This window comes from Peromyscus maniculatus, chromosome X, assembly GCF_049852395.1.
Source record: "Peromyscus maniculatus bairdii isolate BWxNUB_F1_BW_parent chromosome X, HU_Pman_BW_mat_3.1, whole genome shotgun sequence".
Classification (NCBI taxonomy): Eukaryota; Metazoa; Chordata; class Mammalia; order Rodentia; family Cricetidae; genus Peromyscus; species Peromyscus maniculatus.
The window spans coordinates 49,355,366-49,380,335 of NC_134875.1; the positions used below are offsets into that span (position 1 = coordinate 49,355,366).

At 40.9% G+C, this 24,970-nt stretch overlaps 1 protein-coding gene across 1 annotated transcript in view; it reads left to right on the forward strand.

The window, feature by feature from the left end:
* Positions 1 to 24,970, forward strand: part of Gucy2f (guanylate cyclase 2F, retinal) — a 98,053-nt gene that overhangs the window by 4,238 nt on the left and 68,845 nt on the right. Inside the window, exons 3-4 of the mRNA XM_076561562.1 lie at positions 6,576 to 6,877; positions 23,488 to 23,842. Coding sequence (XP_076417677.1) covers positions 6,576 to 6,877; positions 23,488 to 23,842 — 657 coding nt within the window. The remainder of the gene's footprint in view (positions 1 to 6,575; positions 6,878 to 23,487; positions 23,843 to 24,970) is intronic.

Consider the following 24,970-nt stretch of genomic DNA (forward strand, 5'->3'; position numbering starts at 1 on the left):
TGTGGCTCCCACAACTGGTACAGTTTAGTGTTGGGATTTGAGTCTGTGCCGACTGGTAGGTGAGATGTGGCAGCGGCAGAAGAGAAAACAGGTCTTGTTAGGCTGAGAAAGCAAGAGCTCCAAGTGTTGTAACCCAAGACGGGAGTTCTCCATGGGATGATCAAGTAACTCAATGGCACACCGACTACAGTGGGAAGGGACCCCTTTCTGGGAAGAGATCTGGCAGTAGTGGGAAGGTTGGCTCACAGTAACAGTGATGGCGCTCCTGCGTGACAGTGGTAGTGGCTGGTGGGACTGGTGATGGTGATAGGGATGGAGGGGAGAGAAGAGCCGGCTTTGGTCCATATGCCACTTCTGTCTCTTGTAAATGAATGTTTCCAATTAGGCCGGATGACTGGTGCTTCACTGGAGTTAGAGGAAGTGTCTTTCTCAGAAACAAGTCTGAATCATGTTTACACAGCATGGAGGCAATGGTCAATTAAACAGTAAAGTGACAATAATATAGCTACAGACTTTTAGAAAGGGAAAGAGCAGAGGCTTTTTTAGATGTTGGGTCACAGAGACAACAAAAGAAACCATTATTCGTTCTACCTTACACGTAAGCAGCGCTCTACAGTTTACAAGGTATTTACACACTGGCCATCTCATTTGTTAGTACTTTGCAGGAGTTGGGTTTTTTGTCTTTTTTTTTCTTCTTCGAAGTTTACAATATCTGTGATGCTCACAAGAGCAAGTAGATAGGTGTAGGCATTGTTAACACCAGATGATAGGGGCAATAAAGCCTCAGAGTAGGGGGATTCAGCCTTTTCAAGGTTATCAGCTCTTTTCTTTTAAATCTTGGAAGCGATTGCCAATAACCTTTATATCTTTATTTCTAACAAAGTCAAGTGGAGGTGTTAATCAAAGACAAAAACCTCAGTTTGCAGTCAGGAATACTGTGTGGACCCTGTGCCTGGGAACCTAGCAGAGTGGATATGGGGGTCTAACTTCCATCCACTCTCTGCTCCTCCAAACATGAGCCCTGCTGGAGATTTTTGTCCCTTGGCACAAAGGAGCATTCACTGGCCATGCAAAGCACCTGAGGAATTGCATCTACCCAGGAGGGTTCCTTTTCTTATTCCTACAAAGGCCAGCAGGAGGCCTTACCTCGAGCTGGCAGAGGACTTTTCAAATGATGATTTCAATCCCTCCTGTCTTCTTAGTTGGCAATCCTTTCAATTTGAGTTTACCTGGTTGTCCACCATTTGGGGTTTCCTTTAAATCTTTCCAAATGGGAATTGCTTTATTGTGGCAGTCAAAATCGCCTTCTCTTGTTCTCCTCAAACTAGATACAGTTTTCTGTCTTTATAGCCAGGGCCTGACCAGCTTCTTTACATTGATTACATCCTTGCACATAAAGGAATAACTGATAACCCCTAGTATTTATGGAGAATTTATTATATCCTAGGCATTTTGAAAGGACTTTACATGGACTGCTTCATTCAATTCTTTCAATGCCCCTATAAACTAACGCTGATGACTCTTCTATTTCTATGGATAAGACCTCTGAGGCAGAAGGGTAAGAAACTTGCCTGGTGTTCACAGCTAGTGAATGGGACAGCTGAGGTATGTGTCTTCAGGATTATCTGACGTAGTGGCTCTCAAATCTAAGTGAGCATCAGGACTTCCCTAAGGGCTTCTTCAAACACTTTGCTAAGTTCCTTCTCCAAAGTTTCTGATTCAGAGAAGCTGGGGTGTGGTCCAGAATATGGATTTCTAGTAAGTTCCCAAGTGATGCTCACCCTGCTGGCCCATTAACATCACTGTAAAAGGACTTCGTCGCTTCCTCTCTGCTTGAGATGTGTTCCTAAAACACATGCACTAGGGAGTCCGTGTTCTCTGCATACATATGGTTTCTGTTATTCTTTCTTAATTCTAGGAAAGAATGAAATGATGAAATGATTTTAAGTGCTCCCAAGTGTGCCAGGTTTAAGCCCCGTTTCCAACACTAATGACAGTGATGTTGGCCGTACTGGGGTGAAGGGTGTTAGTCCTCTTAGGGATTTTAGTATAGAGTTCCCTATCGATAAATTTAAGTGTGCATAAATATGAACGGTGAGAAGACCACTTGCCCTTATGAGCAGATCCACTCTCAGCAATGGTCAAATCATTGAAGACCCAGCACTAGAGGAAGCCTCTAAGCTTCCTCCGCTCTGTGGCCTCTCTGCCTCTCCCCTCCTGTGCTCTGCTCTCCCTTCAGTCTGAGCAAATCATTAAACTGAAATAGGCTAAAATGAATGGCAGGGGAAGAAAACAGCACACCCAAGTCCCAAATGCAGGTGGAGGGCAGAAGAATGGGGGTTTCTGTTCATTGAGGTTTCATGAACGTGAGTATGGTCCCAAAGGCTTCTTTAGGACTAGTTCGTGGAACCAATCCCATCTCACAAGGTGTGAAAACCAGACCCCCGTTTTCTCCACAGAGGATTCTATAGTCAGTGTGTCTGTGAGATAAAGTGAGAACTGCTGGATATTTGGTTTCTTTTGTTTTGTTTTGTTTTGTTTTGTTTTGTTTTAGACGGGGCCTTCCTGTGTATCTCAGGCTAACCTTGAACTTGTTATGTATAGCTCAGGATGGCCATGCACTGTAACACTTCATCAAGAGCATCCTGCCCACTTCTCTCTCGTCCTGGGATCATAGGCATGCAGAACAGTGTCTGAAAGCTTTGCCCTATGAAGAATACAAACAATCTATCGCAAGGAAGTAGTGGGTAGAGCCTTTCCTTATAGGAAGAGAAAGAAGAAGTGAGGAACCCAGGGCCTGGCTGTCCCTGGGTTTTCATGATAGTCCTTTGTAGAAACAGGGAAAGTGAGAGAAGGTCCTACATAGCTTACCCCAGGCAGCGCCGCGGTCTGAAGATTTGGTTGCTAGGCAGCTCAAGTGGAGTGCACATGTACCAGAGAAAGTGCTCCTATCATTCTTGTAAGATATGATCTCCGGAGGGGGTGTTTTCTGGTCCTTGTTTTGGCTATAGAAGGGCTTGACTGTTAACAATCAAGATGGAAACTTACAAATTAATATTACTTGGTGACCACCTGTTGACCTAAACCTTGTCTAGGATTTAAGTTTTCTGTATACTAATCCTTTTCTGACAACAACTTAGAGGTCAAATCCCATTTTAATGAATGTAATTTTGAGATAATAAAAGCTATTTAGTGAAAACCATCTCGTAGAACAGATGCGTCCATAAATCCCTGTGCATGAAGCACTCAATCTATTAAATTAAGATGCTGTTGCTTGAATTCAGTGTTTATGCTTTCCACTTTAATTGTGTTCAATGGCAAGTTCTTGCCTTGCAAAAATAGAGGCCTGAGATCATTAACCCTCTCAAGGTTTCCATTTTTTCAGCTAAAAATGAGAGGGAAAGGTTGAGTTAGATACTCTTAAATAGTCTTCCTAGTTTTGGAAATTTGGACCCCCTTTTTTAAAAAAATGTCATTTATATGTGGCAATGAAAAAAAGAGATTCAGATTGAGGGGTAAGATAATGGCACTTGGCATTAAATATAAGATTGCGAGTGTCTACTTACCCAAGAGTATATCTTCCTATTGTTCTGCTTTCTTATTAATGCAAATATGTCCATGTCTCATATACCTCATGGAACCCTTAAAAAAATACATGAATGCAGACTCTTTTCTCCCAGGAATTTGCTAGCATGCAAGTGTTCATCTAAACAATTGTGTGTGCGTGGGTATGTGTGCGTGCGTGCGTGCGTGCGTGCGTGCGTGCGTGCGTGCGTGTGTGTGTGTGTGTGTGTGTGTGTGTGTGTGTGTATCCAGGTGCAGAGATAAAAAGGACCCAGTCTCTGACCCAAAGAAGTCCACAGTTTCATAGAAGAAGCTGTCATATACAAACTAAGGCAACAAATAGAAGCCAGTTTAGGGTATAGGGTGGCTTGAAGTTGGTGTTAGATGTAACTTTGAGTGCATGAAGTTTATTGGTGATTATTTTCAAGTATAACACTCATGAGGAAGAGAAAGCTAGAAAATTAGGTGGGAAGAATTAGCAACAAAGGCCTCACCCAATCCTTAAGGGGTGCTCTGGAGCTGGGACAACTCCGTGTAAATTGCTCATTAGGTGTAGGCTGACTCAAAGAATGGGTACAATGTGCTAATAATTGTTTTAGCAAGCCTCTTCCCAGGAATGAGAAAGCCCTGATTTGTAGTTTGCTGATTTCCATAGAGTAAATCACCTTCACTATGGCCAATTTCAAGCTAATAACATGTTGTTTACTGGCTTACAGATGTCCAGAAAATGTAACCATAGGCTCCGTGTGAGTCAACCCCCGCCAGCTTCAGTTCACTGCTAAAGGCTTGTGACCTTGTGAGAGGCGGCTCTCTTCAGCTGAGGTTAATTATTGGTGAGGCATTAGCTATCACATGCTAACATTCTCAGCAGCTGGGGGAGTGTGTCAGTCCTGAGGTGGATGTGTCTGGATGGCACGTCATAATAGCTCCCACTGAATGCTTGGAAATATTTGTATCTTAATAAACACAAAATACTTCATCCTATTTAATGTTTTCCACACAGTGATCTCAATATTCCTTAAGGGAATTAAATGGAGCCGTGTTTGATAACCAAGTCAGGAGAAATGCCGACACTGACTTCCTGGCCGGGGAATACTGATGAACTAGCCACTAACTAAAGCACATGGTTTAGCTCACCCTGCCCCCTTCAACTTGGCTCATTAGATCAAATGAATTCATGGTTGATGGTGTGGTCAAACAGAGAGGGTGATGGTAGTTTTCATTTCTCTTCCTAAGCCCAACTCTTGACTTGCCAAACCTCTCTGGTGCCATATTTTCCCATTCTATAGTGTGTGGTTATCTATAGCTGAAGTTGAATTCGTTGTGTGGCTCATGAGATCGCTCCAAAGATCTCCTTAGAGCATTCAAAGGAAGGTCTGAGCATTGGGATACACGTAGATCCTCTTGAAGTATTTATTTTCCAGGAACTAGTGGTCATTTAAAAACTCGTTTGGCTGAGTTGTATGTATGTTTTGTGTGTGTATCTTTTTTTTTTTTTTTGGTTTTTCAAGACAGGGTTTCTCTGTGTAGCTTTGCGCCTTTCCTGGAACTCACTTGGTAGCCCAGGCTGGCCTCGAACTCACAGAGATCCGCCTGCCTCTGCCTCCCGAGTGCTGGGATTAAAGGCATGTGCCACCACCGCCCGGTGTTGTGTGTGTATCTTTAATATCCATCTCAAGCCAGCAGTTTAAGCCACACGCCTTTACTCCCAGCACTCAGGAGACAGAGGCAGGCAGATTTCTGAGTCTGAGGTTAGCCTGGTCTACAAAGAGAATTCCCGGATAGCCAGAGCTGCGCAGAGAAAACCTATCTCGAAAAACAAAGAAACAATAAAAAAATCTACTTTAAAAGTTCCCGGGTGGCTTATAATTGAGGAGTGGCAGCTCTAGTTCCAAAGCAAAACTTTTCAGGAGTATTTAAAAAGTGTAAAGAAAGCTTTTGAAAACACACGAAGCAATACGGTAAGGCCAAAGACCAGTCATTGGAAGCAGTTAAGCACACTTAGTTCCTCAGGTTAAAGGTTCCATAGAAGCATGTATAATTAATATTTACCAGTGGTGATAGGCCTTCTGCTTTTCTTCAAGGAGCTCAGAGTCCTTGCCAGGCATTATGTAATTAAACTCCTCAATGTACCTGTGAAATGCATTGGAATCTGCATTTTAAAGATGTGGGCACTGAAGCACAAGTGGGCTTAAACTAAACTCATTTAGCATGCCAAGGACAAAATTGGATATAAGACTTGCGGTCTCATGATCTAGCTGCCATTCTTCAACCGTGGCCCCCTCTAATCCAGTCCATTCTAGCATAGCCTTGCCAAACAACATAGTTTCATAAGTCTAGAAAGAATTAAATTGAGTGCGAAGTAATTCCAATTATAGGGAAGTTAGGTTGAAAAAATTGAACATATCATCCACAATATTAGTAGCATTTATGGATGAGTATGTGTTAGTGCCATTCATGGTCTATAATGGCTTTTGGTAAGCGCAGGGGACATTAGTCAAAATATGCTGGAGTGCGTGTTTGTAATGAGTGGACAGCAGAAAGCCATAGTGACTATGGGCCTCTCTCCCCATCTATCCTTCTTAGATACAAGAGTAGATACTAGACCCACCTTGTGAGTTTTCTCCTTACATTATCACTACCTCTTCATGAAGTGTTGCCATCTGGAGGCTCAGTGAGGATAAGTCATTCACCCAGAAGTACACAGCTATACTTAGCACTATCAGTGTATAACCTCGATAGGCCTTTCAACCTTAGGGACTCGTAGTTTTCTGCCCCCAAGTTATACTATTGTTGCTCTTTAGAATTAGGCTCTGCAGCCTGTAGACATGTCCTTCTTGCCTCTATATGCAACTTATTCAGCCTTAACTTAGGACCTCAGTATCTTGTTCATCCCGTGGGCATAGGAAAGGAATCATTTCGAAGTGATTGGTTGGAACACATTTATTTATTTCTCTTGTTTGGTTTCTGCCTCTACGTTTTACTACCTAACCTTTTCCCCCTGGTTTCAGTAATCATCATGTGTATGCATTCAGCCTTGATTGGGGGAGAGACTCAGACACACTTCTTGGAATTGGCTCATGATCTGAAAATGACTGATGGGACTTACGTCTTTGTCCCCTATGACGTGCTGCTCTACAGCTTACCTTATAAGCACACCCCCTACCAGGTCCTGAGGAACAATCAAAAACTCCGCGAAGCCTACGATGCCGTGTTGACTATTACAATGGACTCCCATGAAAAGACCTTCTATGAAGCCTATTCAGAAGCAGCAGCCAGTGGAGAAATTCCTGACAAGCTTGATTCACACCAAGTAAGTGCACACTCACAAGTTGGCATAAGCCAAGAATATATATATATATATATATATATATATATATATATATATATTAAGAAAATGAATGGCTTTCCCCCCCCCCCCCCTTACCACATAATTCTGAGAAGTCCCTGTCAGATGAATAGCTGCCAACATTTCCCCAATTCTGCCAGCTTTCTCTTCTCTCTGGTAACTAGAAACTCGGAAACCAAAACTTATTTTAACATATGCTGGGGCTGTTCAAGGGGAGCTAATAAAATAGAAGTCTTTCTTGTGATCCAAGTTTGGAACCAATTCATCAGCAAGATAAGACAGTGGGCTGTAACTATAAGCAACAGAGGAAAGCTTGGGAGCAGGAGATGTGGTTTTCCCCAGGAAGGACACCAGTCAGTTGTCTACTGCCAAAATGGCCAGCCCTGAAAACATACCTACAAGGAACAAGGAACATTATACAAATTGAGCAGGTTCTACTTAGGTTTTATAAACACACACACACACACACACACACACACACACACACACACACACACACACAGCCGGGCGGTGGTGGCGCACGCCTTTAATCCCAGCACTTGGGAGGCAGAGCCAGGCGGATCTCTGTGAGTTCGAGGCCAGCCTGGGCTACCAAGTGAGTTCCAGGAAAGGCGCAAAGCTACACAGAGAAACCCTGTCTCGAAAAATAAAAATAAATAAATAAATAAATAAATAAATAAATAAATAAATAAACACACACACACACACACACACCTACACACACACACTCACACACACAATACGTACATACATACATACATACATAAAGGTTAAAGTTACTAAAGGCTGGAGAAATAAAAAGGAGTGGAAGGGGAAGAAGGTAGAGAAGTGTGTAGAGAGCAAAGACAGAAGAAAGAGGAAGACAGGAAAGCAAAGGAGGTGTTTGTGCTAGAGAAATACACATGGAAGCTTCTCCTCTCTCTTCTTCCCTCACTCCTTTCCTTTCTCCCTCCCTCCTTCCCTCCCTCCCTGCTTCTGTCACTTCCTTCTTTCCTACCCTCCTTCCTTCCTCCCTTCCTTATCTCCTCCCTTTCTCCCTCCCTCCTCTTTCCCTCCCTTCCTTTCTTCCTTCCTAAAATTTCTACCTTTCCCCTCCCTGCCCCCAGCCTGCCTTCCTTCCTTTCTTCCTTTCTTCCTTTCTTCCTTCCTTCCTTCCTTCCTTCCTTCCTTCCTTCCTTCCTTCCTTCCTTCCTTCCTCCCTTCCTTCCTTCCTTCCTTCCTTCCTTCCTTCCTTCCTTCCTTTCTTTTCTTTCTTTCTGGACAAGGCCTCATTGTAGCAGATGCTGGCCTGGGACTTGCAATCCTCTTGCTTCTATTTCCCAAATGTGAAAATTTGAGTTATGTGCACCCACTTCCAGCCCATGTGGTAGTTTCTATAGGTTGGAAGTTAGACACAGACAGTAAGCATTTTCAAAGGCAGTTAGAATGTCATATGGATAAATTTCAAAGTTCAAGAATTTATTAAGGATTTTATATCAGTGCTATTGATTCTCACTATAAATAACAGAGGACTCAACATGTGTTGTCTTTAATAATTGTTATTTTGCAAAATGTGAAACAGAGAGCTCAAGTGGTGATCAGTCCAGCAAATCAATAATGTCATCCAGTTTTTCACTGTTAGCACTTTGCAAGTCACCTTAAGGTCCCCAAATGACTGCCACAGTTCCAGACATTATACACAGGTATAGATGTTCAGAAATGCAAAACAGGAAGGTTCTGTTCTTGTATCTCTGTTGAAGACAGAAAATATTCCTCAGAAGTTACCCATGTAGACTTTCCCCAGACCTTCTTTGTCACAATAATCTGGAGAGAGGAATAAGATCACTGTGATATAGTCTATAGTTGCCAACAGTATGAACAAAACTGAAATTCAATTAGCCAAGAAGAAGGGAGATTGTGTCTAATTCTCACATTCCCCAATGACATGCTGTTAATTCAGCTTTTTCTCACTTCTCTTTTCTTTTTATTTATTTATTTTTTAAATTTTACATACCAACCACAGTTCCCCACTTCTGCTCCCTACTTCTCCCTATCCAGTCCCCAATCCACTTCTCAGGGAGGGTAAGGCCTTCCTTGGGGAGTCAACAAAGTCTGGCTACCAAGTTGAGGCAGGGCCTAGCCCCTCCCCCTGCATCAAGACTCAGCAAGGTAACCCTCCATAGGGAATGGGCTCCAAAAAGCCAGTTCATGCACCTGGGATAAATCCTGGACCCACTGCCAGGGGCCCCACAAACAGATCAAGCCACACAACTGTCACCCACATTCAGAGGAACTAGTTCAGTCCCATGCATATTCCCCAGCTGTCAGTCCAGAGTCCATGGGCTCCCACTAGCTCGGGTCAGCTGTCTCTGTGTTTTTTTTCCATCGTGATCTTGACCTCTCCCTTGCTTATATCATCCCTCCCTCTCTTCAGCAGCACTCCAGGAGCTTAGCCTAGTACTTAGCTGTGGATCTCTGCATCTGCTTCCATCAGTTACTGTATGTAGGTTCTATGATGACAGTTAGGGTAGTCACCAATCTGACTACAGGGGAAGGCCAGTTCAGGCACCCTCTCCACTATTTATTGCTAGGAGTCTTACCAGCTTTTATTTTTTTGTACTATTGGTTGTTTCTCTATGAAAAAGTGATTCAGATGAAATTTAGGATTACATATGATTTTTGCCTCGATAGCAAAGATTTCTCAGATTGTTTTTCTTTTAAGAAAACTGACTCACAAAAGTACTGATAGTACTGGACTGTTCTGCATCACCAACGCTGTGTCTCTTAGGAAGCTCTCTTATAGGGGATACAAACACCTGAAAACAAGTGCTCATTGCAGTTAGGAATTACAGGACTCCCTGAATTTGCTAAGGGAGTTGCTCAGATCCGTCATTTTGTGTTGTAGTTATACACAAAGGTTCTGGTTGTTAATTTTTGTGCCTTTGAAGCCAGTGATACAGCATCATATAAATACAATCTGAGAAGTCATCTTTCTCCTTTAGTCATTGGATTCAGGGAAGAAGAGGTATGCGTGTGCGTGCATGTGTGTGTGTGTGTGTGTGTGTGGTGTGCATATATTCGAACATATCTATTGATAAAAAAAACTCAGACCTTGCACTCTAGTTATTTGATTCAAATCCTTTGAACTTGTGCAAAACATAAGATAATTAATGCCCCAAAAAAAGGACGCCATTAGCTTGGTTGCTAGGCACCCTGCACTCTGCTTTAGACAAGGAGATAGAGAGCTACAACAGAGTACAGAGCTTATTTTTCTAAAAAGCCTCCTTGCATGCATTTCTACTCCCACTTTTCAGGTACATAGGCTAAATCTGTGTAACTGAAGAATGCAAAGAAACGAGGTGAGATAATTAACCTCATGTCTCTGATAAGCAAAACCACCATTAAAAAAATGACTTTTCTTAAAGGTATTTTTCAAGGGAACTGGCATAGCCGGAAGAGACTATAATGAGAGAGAGGCAAACTTAGGTCTAACCCTAGCTCTAGGTTGATCCAGGAAGACGTAGGTGCAGCTCAGTAGGAGTAAGAAACTGCATAATGGGATGGCTGTAGATACCATGCTGCAGCATGTTTTTCCAAAAGGAAGAAGAAAGAATTTTTTTTTTTTCGAAACAGGGTTTCTCTGTGTAGTTTTGGTGCCTGTCCTGGATCTGACTCTGTAGCCCAGGCTGACCTCGAACTCACAGAGATCCACCTGGCTCTGGCTCCCGAGTGCTGGGATTAAAGGCCTGTGCCACCACCGCCCGGCTAGAAGAAAGAATTTTAAAAAATATTTTCATTATTAAATGATAGATTATATGAATGATTCCTTATTTATGTTAGTTATCTCATAAATGCTATAATGTTTAAAGACATTATAGAAGGTAAACATGTATAAAACCATCACTGGGTATCTCATTAGCATGTATAATTTTGTATTTTAACATGTCAGTTAAAAGTAAGCAAAAAATGAAAACATGACGGGAGGTCCCAGCTGGATCAGGAGCAGAGTGGGAGAACAGAGAGGGAGATACCATGATGAATGAAGTCCCCAGGGGGATAGGAAGAAACAGAGTGCTAGAGAGGTCCCCAGAAATCCACAAAGATACCTCCACAGTAGACTACTGGCAATGGTCGAGAGAGTGCCTGAGTTGACCTGCTCTGCTGATCGGATGACTGAACACCCTGGCTGTCATGATAGAACTCTCATCCAGTGTCTGATGGAAGCAGATGCAGAGATCCACAGGGAGCCCCAGGTGGAGCTTGGGGAGTCCAATTGGTGAGAGAGAGGAGGGATTGTATGAGCGAGAGATATTGAGACCATGATAGGAAAAATCACAGGGACAAATCGCCAAACTAGTGGAAACGCATCAACTGTGAACCAATGGCTGAGGAGCTCCTATGGAACTCGATGAGGCCCTCTGGATAAGTGAGACAGTTGATTAGCTTGAACTGTTTGGGAGGCTCCCAGGCAGTAGAGCTGTGACCTGTCCTTGGTGCACAGGCTGGCTTTTTGGAGCCTGGGGCCTATGCTGGGACACTTTGCTCAGCCTTGGAGTAGGGAGGAGGGGACTGGACCTGCCTAGGCTGAGTCTACCAGGCTGGGCTGACTCCCCAGGAGAGACCTTGCCTTGGAGGAGATGGGAATGGGGGTGGATTGGGGGGAGGGCTAGGGGGGAGGAGGAGGGAGGACGGGGAAATCTGTGGCTGATATGTGAAATTAAGTTAATTATAAAATAAAATATATATATATATAAAACATGAAAGCTAGATTTCATCCTTACTGTTTTGAGAAAATTGCTTGGAGTTTATGACTCTTCGTTTCCCCATCTGTAAAATGGGGAGGCCTGTGTCTTGGGATTATTGTGATGACTAAACAAAGTAGCATGTATAAACTGAATAGCTGGATGCTTGGCTCTCTCTTGTCTTCATTTATATTTTTTCTCCTTTGGTATTGATTGATGGTGACACAGCATCATCTTACAGTCTAACTTCCGCTATCTGTATTTGCTTTGTTTTAAGTTTTAAAGGCTTTTTTTTTTGGATATTTGTTTTTGAGACAGGGTTTTTCTGTGTAACTTTGGTGCCTGTCCTGGAACTCACTCTGTAGAGCAGGCTGGCCTCGAACTCACAGAGATCCACCTGCCTCTGCCTCTCGAGTGCTGGGATTAAAGGCATGCACTACCACGGCCTGGCTAATTTTTAAAAGCTTTTACATTTTTAAAATTCAATTTAAAATGTTTGTCTGGTCTACAGAGTGAGTTCCAGGACAGACTCCAAAGCTACACAGAGAAACCCTATCCCAAAAAACCAAAGAAGTACATTTGTCTGATCAGGCTCCAGAAGGTTCTTTCCATTCAGGTATAGAATAGCTTTGAGCAGATCCCTTATCTTGTTCTCTCCCATCCTTCCCTCTCTCATTCATTCCCTTTGTCCCCCGTAGACAGTTGCCCTTCTGCTCTCACAAAATCTCTAAACATGATTTCATAGCTCAGGTATCCATCAACAGATGAATGCATAAAGAAGTCGTAGTGTCTGGGCGGTGGTGGCGCACGCCTTTAATCCCAGCACTCGGGAGGCAGAGGCAGGCAGATCCCTGTGAGTTTGAGGCCAGCCTGGACTACCAAGTGAGTTCCAGGAAAGGCGCAAAGCTACACAGAGAAACCCTGTCTCGAAAAACAAAAAAAAAACAAAAAACAAACAAACAAAAAAAGAAGTTGTAGTATAGATACACAATGGAACCTTTTTAGTCACAAAGAGCAATGACTTTATACAGCTTCTCATTCTCTCAAAGTTTTCTGATTATTAGCAGAGGGTCTTTTAATATTTTCAGTGGTCGACATTATTTGGCTTTGAGAATTTTAAATGGTTTTCTTAGACAGATTGCATTCATTCAACATTGGTCTATATCTGGGCTTACGTTGTTTGTTCTTTTTCAGTCAACAGGTGAACTGCTGTTTATTGAACAGTCACCATGCACTAAGCACTGCGATTAAGTTCAGAGAGAGAAAACAGGGGAAAAGACAGGAAAAGTTTCTCTCAGTGCTATGTTGGAGCCAGTTCACCAAAACCAAATAGGTGCAAATAGGTGCAATCATTTTGGTAGCTTGAAATCAGGCATGGAAAGAACATTTACAGGACCAGAACTAGAAAACACTACAAATGAAGCTTTTATTGTAGCTATAGATTCAGTGTTAAACATTTACCTGCATATTACTTACTCCTGTCTACATGAGGCTTACATGAACACAGAGAAAAAATAAATGAGTGAACAAATGAGTTCTGGATTAGCAAGTGTATTAGATATAACTCATACTTAAAATAATATAATTGATTAAAAAGTAGGGATGTAGAGGCGGGAGAGATGGCTTAGTAGATAAGAGCATTGCTGCTCTTGCAGAGGACCTGGGTTTGGTTCCCAGAAGCCACATGATGGCTTATAGCCATCTATAATTCCAGTTCCATGGAATATGACACGTTTTTTTGGCCTCTGTGGGCTCCTACATGCATGTGACACACATTTACCCATGCAGATTACATACATACACATAAGTCAAATAAATGTCTTTAAAATATGGATATATTATTTTGCCTAATAGCTTTCAGTGAATCTGAAATTTCTCTACATAAGCTTCATTACCTATAGCAAAGGTTTCAAACACAATTTATTTCTTGCCTCATTTAAAAGATAAAATATAAAGACTAAAACCAAACAAATACACTATCAAAGAGATGGATACATGTCAATTTCAAAGTCAGGAAGTGCTGAAATGTTTATAGAAACAAAAAGGCTGTTCTGAAGTTTCCGTCTTCCCCTTCATCAGAAGTATTTACTGTCATGTGGTTTAGGGGCTTTTTTCTTGTAAAGACCATACGTGTGTGTGTGTGTGTGTGTGTGTGTGTGTGTGTGTGTGTGTGAGAGAGAGTATGTGAGTATGTACATGTGAGTACAGGAGTCCACACAGTTCAGAATAGGGAGTTGGACCCCATGGGCTGGAGTTACTGGCTACCTGACATGGGTGCTTGAAGCCAAACTCAGGTTGTTTGAAATAGCAGTATGCTCTCTTAACTGTTGAGCCATCTCCCACCCCCATATATATATATTTTTTCGAGACAGGGTTTCTCTGTGTAGTTTTGGTCCTGTCCTGGAACTCACTCTGTAGACCAGGCTGTCCTCAACTCATAGAGATCCACCTGGCTCTGGCTCCTGAGTGCTGGGATTAAAGGCGTGCGCCACCACCGCCTGTTTTTTTTTTTTTTTTTACTTTCTTATCCTGATTCCAATCCTCAATATGATAATGTCACATTTAACTCCTTTTAGTTAAATATAAGTATGTTTCTCTCTCTGTCTCTGCCTCTCTCTCTCTCTGACAGGGTCTCATGAATCCCAACATACCTTAAATTTATTATGTAGCCAAGACTGATGGCTGTGGACTCCTGATCCTCTTACTTCTGTTAGTGGCTTCTACACCCAGCAGTATTTTCAGTTATGATATTGCAGAAATCACAAGTTTCTTTAGGACATGTGTTCCAATAATACCAGCAAGTTTACCTTATACACAAAATAAACTTCCTTTCATTTGCATCTCTAAGTCATTCTACGCTTCCTGCTAAGACTGTAAAATCCTCTCAAAACAATTTTATACATGATAAAACCCGTAAAATCCCTTATCAGCTTTGTTTTCCTTGAGGCTCCTTGCCTTCTAGTCCCATCTAAGCTTATGGTTTTTAAGAGTGCCACACAACTATTTGTCTGAATTCTCCCTTTTCACCTTACAAATTCTTCTTTCCTCTCTTCTGGACTGGATTCACTACAATTCGTAACTCTCATGACTCCCGTTTTTCTTGATTTGTTCTCTCACTTATTTTGTTGAGCACATCTCCTTCTAGCCTCTGAAAAGGGCATGTGTGGTAAATACTTAATGTTTTGCATGTTGGGAAACTCTTTAGTCTATCTTGACTGTATCAATCTTGGTGAAAACATCATTTCCCTCAGTCCTTTGAAGTTTACTTTCTTTTCATGGGGAGGGGGAGTTACTGGGGATTGAATTTAGGGCCTCACACTACCCCTTTACCACTGAGCTGAATCTTCAGCTTTACTTATCTTTATTTCTAATGCTATGGAATATGACCGTGTATGAGTCTTTAACACATCTTATACTTTTCCTTTAGTAGACCTTTTTGATCTAGAAGCCCATTCTTCCTGGGAGATTTCATTATATTATTTACTTGATATTATTTTCAATAATTTTGTTTTAATTAGCTCTAGGAAGACAATTAGGTAGGGAAGATTTTCTAGATTGAGCTTCTTTTATATTAAAAGTATTGAAATCTTTTATTTAAATAAGTGATGAGAACCTGGGGATGTATCTCAGTTGGTAGAATCCTTATCTAGTATGCAAGATAAGGTTTAACCCCCAGTCCTGCATTCCAATAATCCCAGCACTTAAGGAGGTAGAGGCAGGAGGATCAGAAGTTTAAAGTTATTCTTGGTTACACAGAGAATTTGAGATCAGCATGAGATACATGAGACCCTGTCTGAAACAAACATAAATTAAATCACAAAACAGCAATAAATAACACTTAAATGATTAGTTTTTAGTTCTACTTTTATTATAATTATTAATGCATATTTGGAAAATAAATAGAATTCAAGCTAGTATTTCCATATACAGATCCATCATGCATCCATGATGTCCATCCACACTTTTCCCCTCTTCCCAGTTCCCTCTTCATTTATTTGTCCCCTCTTGCTTTCATTTTTTCTTTTCTTTAGAGATCCCTGTACTGTTCTGTACTCTTACAAGTTGATTTATTATTTTCCTTAAATAAGTGAGGACATATGGTATTTGTATTTCTGCTTCTTTTTTTTTTGCCAAGAATAAGGTTTTCCAGTTCATATTGCTGCAAATGACAACATTTTACCTTTAACAGGTGAGTGTTCCATACACTTTCTTTTCTTCATCCATTCATCTGCTGAGACGATGCATCTGGGTTGCCTTCTTCTTCTGCCTGGTCTGAATAGTGCTGAAATAAACATGGAGGTGCAAGTATCTTTTGTGTAAATATTTCCTCTGCTTGCTCTCTATGCTGGACTGATCTTTTAATAGTTTTATTACTCTCTTATATGTTCCATATCTTTGATTTAGTTTACCTTATTGAATTCCTGAACTTTGTGCTCTTAGTCTTTTACTGATTCTTTTTACAAAATGCTTACTTACAGCATTTTTAATTTCTAAGAGTCCATTCTATTTTATTGGTGTCCTTTTTCATCAAGGACAAATGTAACACAAATTGCTAAAATGGTCTTTTAATAAAAATCCTGGAGCCAGATATTGGGGTAAATGCTGAGAGATCAGAGAGACAAGGGAACAAGCCACATGTCACCTCACCAACTCCATGAATCCTCTGATTGAATGTCTCTGAGTCCTCAGACAAAAGGTCTTCAGCTGAAAAGGGCTTAGTTCCTGTCTCCTCAGCCTTATATACCTTCCTCCACTCAGCCATATTACTTCCTTCCTAGTAATGGGATTAAAGGCATGTGATTCCCAAGTACTGGGATTAAAGGTGTGTGACACCATTGTCTGCCTCTGTTTCTCTGTTTTCTCTCCCAGATTGAATCAATTTCATGTAATCCAGGGTGGCTTTGAACTCACAGAGATCCAAATGGATCTCTGTCTCCTGAGTGATAGGATTCAAGGTGTGTGCGACCACTTCCTGGCATCTATTTTTAATTTAGTGGATTGTTCTGTTCTGTGATCTTCAGGCAAATTTTATTAGGGTACACAATATATCACTACAGACAGACTACATTTGTCCTTCAGTATTTATGGAACATTGGTTTCAGAATCTCCCCCACATATCGAAGTCCATGCATTCTCAAGCCCTTTATATAAAGTGCTGTAGCATTTGTAGATAGCCTATGCTCTTTCCCCCACATCCTCTGAATCAACTTTAGATGATTTATGATTTCTAATACAATATAAGTGCTACTTATGTCTTATACTATATGGGGAATAAAAGAAAAAGTTTCAAGTATATACACGTTCTTCTCAAGTATATATACAAGGAAATATATGATTATATATTTATATGCATGCAAATATGTGTGTTGTATTTTTGAGATCTGCATTTGGTTGAATTTGTGAATATGGAACTCAAGGACAAGGAGAGCTCTTATTTCTTTGGAAATATCATAGTTTCTTTGAAGTTCACTTCTGTTTTTTTTTTCCCCTTAGTTCCTCATTTTTCATGTTTCTTTGTTTCAATCATTGTATTTACTGTTAAAAGTTTTGCTTGAATATCTGGCAATCTGAACATCTGCTTATAGTTAAGAATGGAGCTCGAAACAGCAGATTTGAAGGTAGGTGTGTTACCTAGTGGGCTTCTGCAGAGAGCAGTTGGCTAGTCACCTGTTGTCTCATTTTATTTTGTTTGTTTGGTTTGTTGGTTTTAGTTGATATCTATGCAATTTTGACCCTTGAGTCGATGACTGTCTTCAGAGTAGAGACTTCATAACCTTGACTGCCAGAATTGGGGCACAAATTGGTGTGAAAGAACCTGAGATTCTCACTCTCAGCTTCATGAAGACTTGAACTTCATCACTGATTTTGGCGCCCCATCTCAATTCCCAGTTTCTTGGTTTCCATTGTTTTGTTTCTGGAGTTGCTGTGAATGAACATAATGCATTTCTGGTTTTTTTTTTAGAGGTCTTTTCTCTTCTCAGTGAATGTCAAGACAGGGAGATGTCTAAGTATCCCTCCCTCAGATATCCAAAGACTTTTCTCTCCTAAATGCTCACCCTCACCCCCACTAGCACAGTGCTGAGCTTCTCTAACTACTAACCCTTTCCAGTATCCTGAGAAAGCCTAGTTGCTTGCTGCTTATCAATACTTTCCTCTGAAGATACATTAGTTTGATTGACCTCCACTCGGCAAAATCAGTTACTACTCCTACAGCCACCTCCTTTCTTCATGGTCTCTGGCTCAGGTTTGCAGAGGACTTTGATATTGCTAATTATGAAACACTAATGTTCTGTTCTTTCTTCTCCCTATACCAGGAAGCTATGGACAAAACATGAAGGACAAAAGAATTTACAAAAGGGTACATATGATATTCATTTGCATTGTTTACTACAGCTCTGTAATTAATTCAACAAATATTTATTGAGCTCAGACATAGAACATTGGTTAAAAGCTTTAAAGAGGCTACCTTGAATATACTTAAACTCTGTAGCTTCTCATCATTTTAAATTGCACATAGTAATGGTACCCCTTCACAGAATTGTGAGATTCAAATGAGTCAAGACACTAATGGATTTGCCTGGCACCTAATAACCCCTCAGTAAATGTTAGCCATTATTATTAATAAAGTAGTTATTGCTACAACTCAGGAACTCATCAGGGGATATAATGGAAAATAAAATATAAATAGATCTTTGTCCCAGGAAGAAGGAATGGTTTTAAAATTTAGACTATAACTAGTCATAGATTCAAGACTGGAATAAGGGCATAACCACCACATTTACAGGATGATGTTACCAGGGACAGGAACTCCTCTTCATAAATACAAACAATAGCAGGCATTGTATATTTAGTGTTTACCCTGTACTAAGTAGTTTACATAAATGATCCCATTGCATCCTCAAGCCAATCCACAAAGTACACACTAACATCTCTATTTTATGTGTAAGGATATTAAAGCTCGAAGCAGTTTTCTCAAGGTCAAGACAAGTGACAGTCTTGAGATTCCACCAAAGATTGCTAAACCTGACCATGGAACCACACATCAGGCTCACTGTAGTTTATTACATTCAGCTAATAGCTAGTGCTCATTCTTCACTAAAGGAAGTAACAGAACCAAGTGACAAATATTTTGATCTGAACATGTTTATTGGGTTGTTTTACTTGGATGTAGGAGGTAGTGAGACTTTACAAGGATCTGTGAGAAGAGAACAGTAAATCAGAATAGAGAGATTTAGGGGTGGGAGATCACTAACAAACTTCCTAATTTGGTCTCAGGATGATTGAGCAAGGATTATTACTATGTACCTCTATACTTGGGCACAAAATAGACTTCTGAAATTAGGTTTTGGTGCCTAAATTCTCCCTTTTTTTATTGTACTCTGATGTTTGTTTTAAATGAAATTCTGTTGGCTACAGTCATGTATTGCTGGAACACACATTTTGGATATTTTCCCCACGTGTGGCCTTATACAGTTAAGCAAAGAGAATCTTCCAGATTTCCTAGGATGATCCATAAACCTATTGTCTTCCATTGTCCCAAATATGTGTGCTTGGCAGGGGGCTGCTAAGCTGAAGGGGAGCTAGTTAGGCTTGGAGCATCCCAGAAAGAAGCCCAGCAGACAGGGTATAAAGAAGGATTTCCAAAACTTTGAAGTGAGTTGTCTGTCTATCTTACTTTCTGTAAAATAAGAGTATTGTGTTTGTGAGCATCATACCAAATGGCTTTTAATCCAGCTTTTGGCTAAGTCCAAGGGTTGTGATCATGAATTACTGTAAGTACCATTTTTTTTTGTTTGTTTTGAGAAACAGGGCTTCTCTCTGTAGCCCTTACTGTCCTGGAACTCACTCTGTAGATGAGGCTGGCCTGGAACTCAGAGATCTGCCTTCCTCTGCCTCCCTAGTGTTGGGATTAAAGGTGTACACCACCACTGCCTGGCCTAAGTATCATTTTTTGTTGTTGTTGTTTTTTTGAGACAGGGTTTCTCTGTGTAGCTTTGCACCTTTCCTGGAACTTGCTTTGGAGACCAGGCTGGCCTTGAACTCACAGAGATCCGCCTGGCTCTGCCTCCCGAGTGCTGGGATTAAAGGCGTGTGCCAGCACTGCCCGACCAGTATCATTTTTTAACAACAGAAATTAAATTAACTTAAAATTTTAAAATGTCTACATGTGTCTAGCTTCCTGTTCAAAACTGATGTTGCCATTTTGTCATTAAAGTAATGACTTTTTGAGGAAGTAGGTTTTAATGTACACTTCTGAGGACCAAGTTCCTTGGAAGCAAGTTTGAGGCCATCTCAAGCGCAACAAATCTGAAATGATGATAATCAACTTAATAACAGCATAAACTGCTGAACAAATTCAGAGCTCCTTATTGTGGCCTTCTTCTCATCTTTAGAAGTTCTAAAAGGCTTAGAATAGAGTTTTCTAAAGTCAGGAAATAAAAACCAATGGTATGTTTCAATTGCCATTTGTTTACAATTCACTTAGTCAGGTTCAGACCTACACAGTAAACAAAAACAGCAGCACAGATCATCATTGGTCTTCCAATTCTGGACTATGATGTCAGCAAAGTCATCTGTCTGACTGGTATTCCTGCTAATTCTGTCTTGCTTCTTGTCTTAGTTTTCTATTGCTGTGACAAAACATCATGACCAAGGCAACTTATAGAAGAAAGTGTTTAATGGGGCTTGCAGTTTAAGAGGGTGAGGTTGGGACTATCACGGTGGGGAACATGGCGACAGGCAGGTGGGCATGGTTCTGGATCAGTAGCTGATAGCTTACATCTGATCCAGAGAAGGAAGAGGAGAGGAGAGGAGAGGAGAGGAGAGGAGAGGAGAGAGAGAGAGAGAGACATAGCCTGCTGTTGGCTTTTGAAATCTCAAAGCACAACCCCATTGACCCATCTTCTTGAGCAAGGCCATACCCACTCCAACAAGGCCACACCTCCTAATTCTTCCCAAACAGTTCCACCAACTCAGGACCAAATATTTAAACATTTGAGCCTATGGGGGACATTCTCTTTCAAACCACCACACTTCTTTACAGTTTTGTGAGAAGCCAGAACAGGGCTGTGGAGCATGCCCAGTTTTCCCTTGTTTCATCTTCTGCATCTTATTCTCATCATTTGCTGCAAATACAACTAGAGAACTTTTGTGATTGATGCTAGCAGAGCATGCTTTGGACTTTGGACTTCTGTGAAGGGAAAATTTCCATTGCTAAGGAGTAGAATGGGTGAAATAGGCCCCAAGGCTTCTCATGGACAGTGGATCATGGTGACAGATCCCCTTTGTAATTGAATACTGCTGCTAGGCTTTTGTCTTAACTTCAAGCCCTTTCTCCATTATAACTTTGTGGCTATGAGGACACCCACATCAGGTTTCTCTCTCTCTCTCTCTCTCTCTCTCTCTCTCTCGTCTTTGTGTGTATGTGCAGCATAGGCAAGAGATTCCCAAAGAATAGGCTTCGAGTCTCAGTAATCTTAGAGAGTTGCTGTCAGTCAGTTCTAACGGGCCTGCCTAAGAACACAGAGGGCAGGATAGACGAGCTAGCAGGAAATAGTGCAGTGTATCAACTCAGAGGCAGATTTAAAAAAAGAGTTTCAATGTTTTATTTTGGTAGAAGATAGAAAGATACAGTCTCTTTCCCAGAAGGCTCTATGCCTTTCAGAACAGAACACTAGCATTCTTTTCTGCTTTCAGGGACTTGCTGCCCTGTGGGTGTTTAAAAACTAGTTTTTATTTTATTTTGCTAGTATTGATTTTGTACTTCGCCTTCCTTCCTTCACTTGGTGTCATACCAATATCTCAGAAAGTATTTGGGCTTTTGCAGGAATACTAAAGGCTACCACTGTCAAGAAAGTCCAGACAGGAGATTACTGAAGACTTCCTAAAGGATCTCTGTGTATTCTTGTTCACTAAAGGTGGACATCTTGTTTTGAACTGTTTCTAATCTGTTTCTGAAGGATGTGTCTTGGGGTTTGGTAGTGAAGAGAGTTCATGAAAACAGAATTCAGGAGACTGAGACTCAGTAGTCTAAATAATTGGAAGAATACAGTAGCTATTCAGAAAAAAATGAGGGATACGTATTAGAGATGGTACAAGGGGTGTGGGGTGAAGATCAATTTGGGGTATGTTGAAATTTAACATGCAAATAAACTTATTGAAGTAAGCAGTTGACTATTTAAATCTGGAATATAGGAGAGAGGTCTGAACTGTAATGGCATAGATATGCAATTTCAATTCATAATAGCAGAAGTGGTCACCAAAGGAGAGAGTATAGATAGAAAGGAAGCTAAAGATCTAAGTTTGGGGCACTCTAATATGAAGAGAACAGAATGCTAAACAAGAACTTGACTATGCCAAAAGTCAAGAATTTTTAGGAGAGTTAAGAAGCAGAAGGGACTGTAGCCAGCATCCCCCCGCCCCAATCAAGAATACTAACCCAAGATATAGGAGCCCTGTATTCTATCCCTGATTTTCTGATTGAATGAGTGAACTTGTCAGATTACTTGGCATCTCTGAATCTCCCTTCTCTACCTATGAAGATACCTAATCAGATGACATAAAAGGTTACAATAGTCATAATTCTGTATTATCACTTTATAGAAGATACTGAGTGAAGTAATGTGTGATGCACCCAAACATTCTTTCCTTAGGAACAGTCCATTGCTTTTACTAATTTTAGATATATTAGAACCTCTAGGATGCTTTTCATAATTCTGATCTCTGGCTCCCAAATTTAGCATCTCAATTTGTTGCTATGAGCTTGGTGTTGATATTCTTCGGGTGATGCTAATTTGTAGTCATGGTTGTCCCACCATAGTCTACGTAAACAAAGCATGGAACTATTCTGTTAGCTACTATACTGCTCTGTATATTGAATTGCATTTCCAACACAAGCATATTTGGTTAATTTTAAGTACTTTTTTCTCTCACTTGAAGCTTGTCACAGGAGGTTAGCTTTGTAGACCTTAGGATACAAAAACAGTATCAGCTTTCTTCAAAGCTTGCTAAAATGACCTCCATAATCTATTTGAAATGCTATAGGAAACCGCAAGTCCGTGGTTGTGGAGGCTGCAGAGTACAGGGATTGTTTGATCTTTTTCTTCACCTTTTATGATAAAAGATACAGGAGTTATTCCAAGGTTAATGAGCAGTATCTCAGGCATAGTATACAAATAGCATTGCCTTTGTAACAACTGGGTAGCAGGCATAGTCACGCAATTTTCTGTAGCATACCTACTGTCTTACAGTGGTTTCTCATCAAAGCACGCTTTGCAACTTTGCAAGCCCATAGGGTGTGGGATTTGTTGATTTAGATGCATGTTGTCTAGTGTGTGGCTATGCATTTAAAACGGGATCCTAGTAGCCACCTCTCTGAGGAGTGTGTCTAGTAGACTAGGTATTTTGGACAGACAGGAGGACACACCTACTACTCTAGTAGTGCAAGGAAGTGATTTCCCCATAACCATTGCACCAGTAACTAGCCTGGTAAATTTCCTTTGAACTCCCCTTGTCTAGCTCAGGCTTGTGTTTAGTGCTCTTTTTAACCCTAAATCACCTTTTTTTTTAAGCTGAGGAACATAAACATATACTGTGTATGACTTGGTTTGCTCGTAAAATTGTCATATTTGATATGTTTAAAGATGTGGAGGCCTTGGGGGAAAAACAGAAAAATTCAGGGGAGAAGCCAAGCAAGTCCTTAGAAATATTTCCCGCACCCCCCCCCCCCCCGGGTCTTCATAGCTCTGCTCCATTCAGACGTGTGGCACATAATAATGAAGAGAAGCTTGGAATATACTCTGAAATTGCTCTAGGGTGACTAGGGCTCAAGATAATTGTAATTTTTAAAAATAGGTTTCACCGCTGTTTGGAACCATCTACAACTCAATTTACTTTATCGCACAAGCCGTGAATAATGCTCTGAAAGAAAATGGACAGGCTAGTGCTGCCGGCCTGGTTCAGCATTCCAGACGCATGCAGTTCTATGGATTCAACCAGTTGATAAGGACAGATTCAAATGGAAATGGAATTTCTGAGTATGTAATCCTGGACACCAACTGGAAAGAATGGGAACTGCGCAGCACCTACACGGTGGACATGGAAACGGAACTGCTTCGCTTCAGAGGGAGCCCCATTCACTTCCCTGGTGGCAGGCCCGCTAGTGCAGATGCAAAATGCTGGTTTGCAGAAGGGAAGATCTGCCGAGGAGGTAAGGACTGAAAACGCACTGGTCGATAGTTTAGTTCAGTGGGAGTTATAGGGGGGGGGCACTTCTTTAAGACACGGTCTGTTTTAATATTGAAACACACTCAAAGTCACACATTTGCATTGCAGATTGCACAGACGTCTTGGACTCCATCTCCTTCATTTAAAAATAATCAGAACCACAAAAGGCACTCCCCAGTCTTAAATAATCATTCACAATTTGAAAGCTAACCCATCATGGGTTCTGAAAGAAGGCTCAGTCTTTCTCAAAGACATTGTTCTAATAAAAGGAGAGTATGTTCCTGCTTCCCTCACTTGAGTTGCCTGGGGCCTCTGGTTGTTTTCCTCCACTAAAAAGATCACCTGGGTATCCCATAGTATATCCAAATGCTGTCAGTCAGATTCTACCCCAAGAATACCTTATTTACACCATCTCCTGTCTAAACTACCATTACACTAAAATTTTCCACCTTACAGCTTAGCACAAAATCAATTTTCAGTTGTTTCTCATGGATTGGTTGTGTCTCCTCACTCTGCAAAATATACTGCTTCTTGAGGGTAGGAACCACAACTAGTCATTCTGATGTCCCTTAGCAGTTTGATTGACTAGTAAGACTCTTTTAGCTTTTGGAAGAGGGAAGCTTCATCAAGTCTCTGAGAGCCAGAGGGTACCTTTAAAAGGACCCCAAGTATTCTGATTTATACCTTTCCAAAAACAAGTGCATCTACTTGAAATAAGCTTTGACCCTGATTTTTCTTTAACATGACACATCCAACTGCTTCTTCACTCACATCATCATGTACTTCCCCCTGAAATATATGTAATCTATTTAGATATTTAGATTTCATAGAGATCAACATATATGCTTATGTAGACACTAATTGTCAAAACCAGACTGTACCTCACCCTTAAAGGACAAATCTGAGGACTCAGATGGATTAAAAAGGTCCTTTATTTTAGACAGCATAATACTTACCCTTCACAGGTAAGATGCCATACCTATTCTAAAGAATTTTATTGCTGTCCAACTTAAATTAATGCGCTCAAAGTTTTCCATTTGTAGACTTTTTCCTCCAAAGAAAACACCCTGGTCAGCCTTAATTCATGTGATTTGTTATTGTCAGAGTGGTG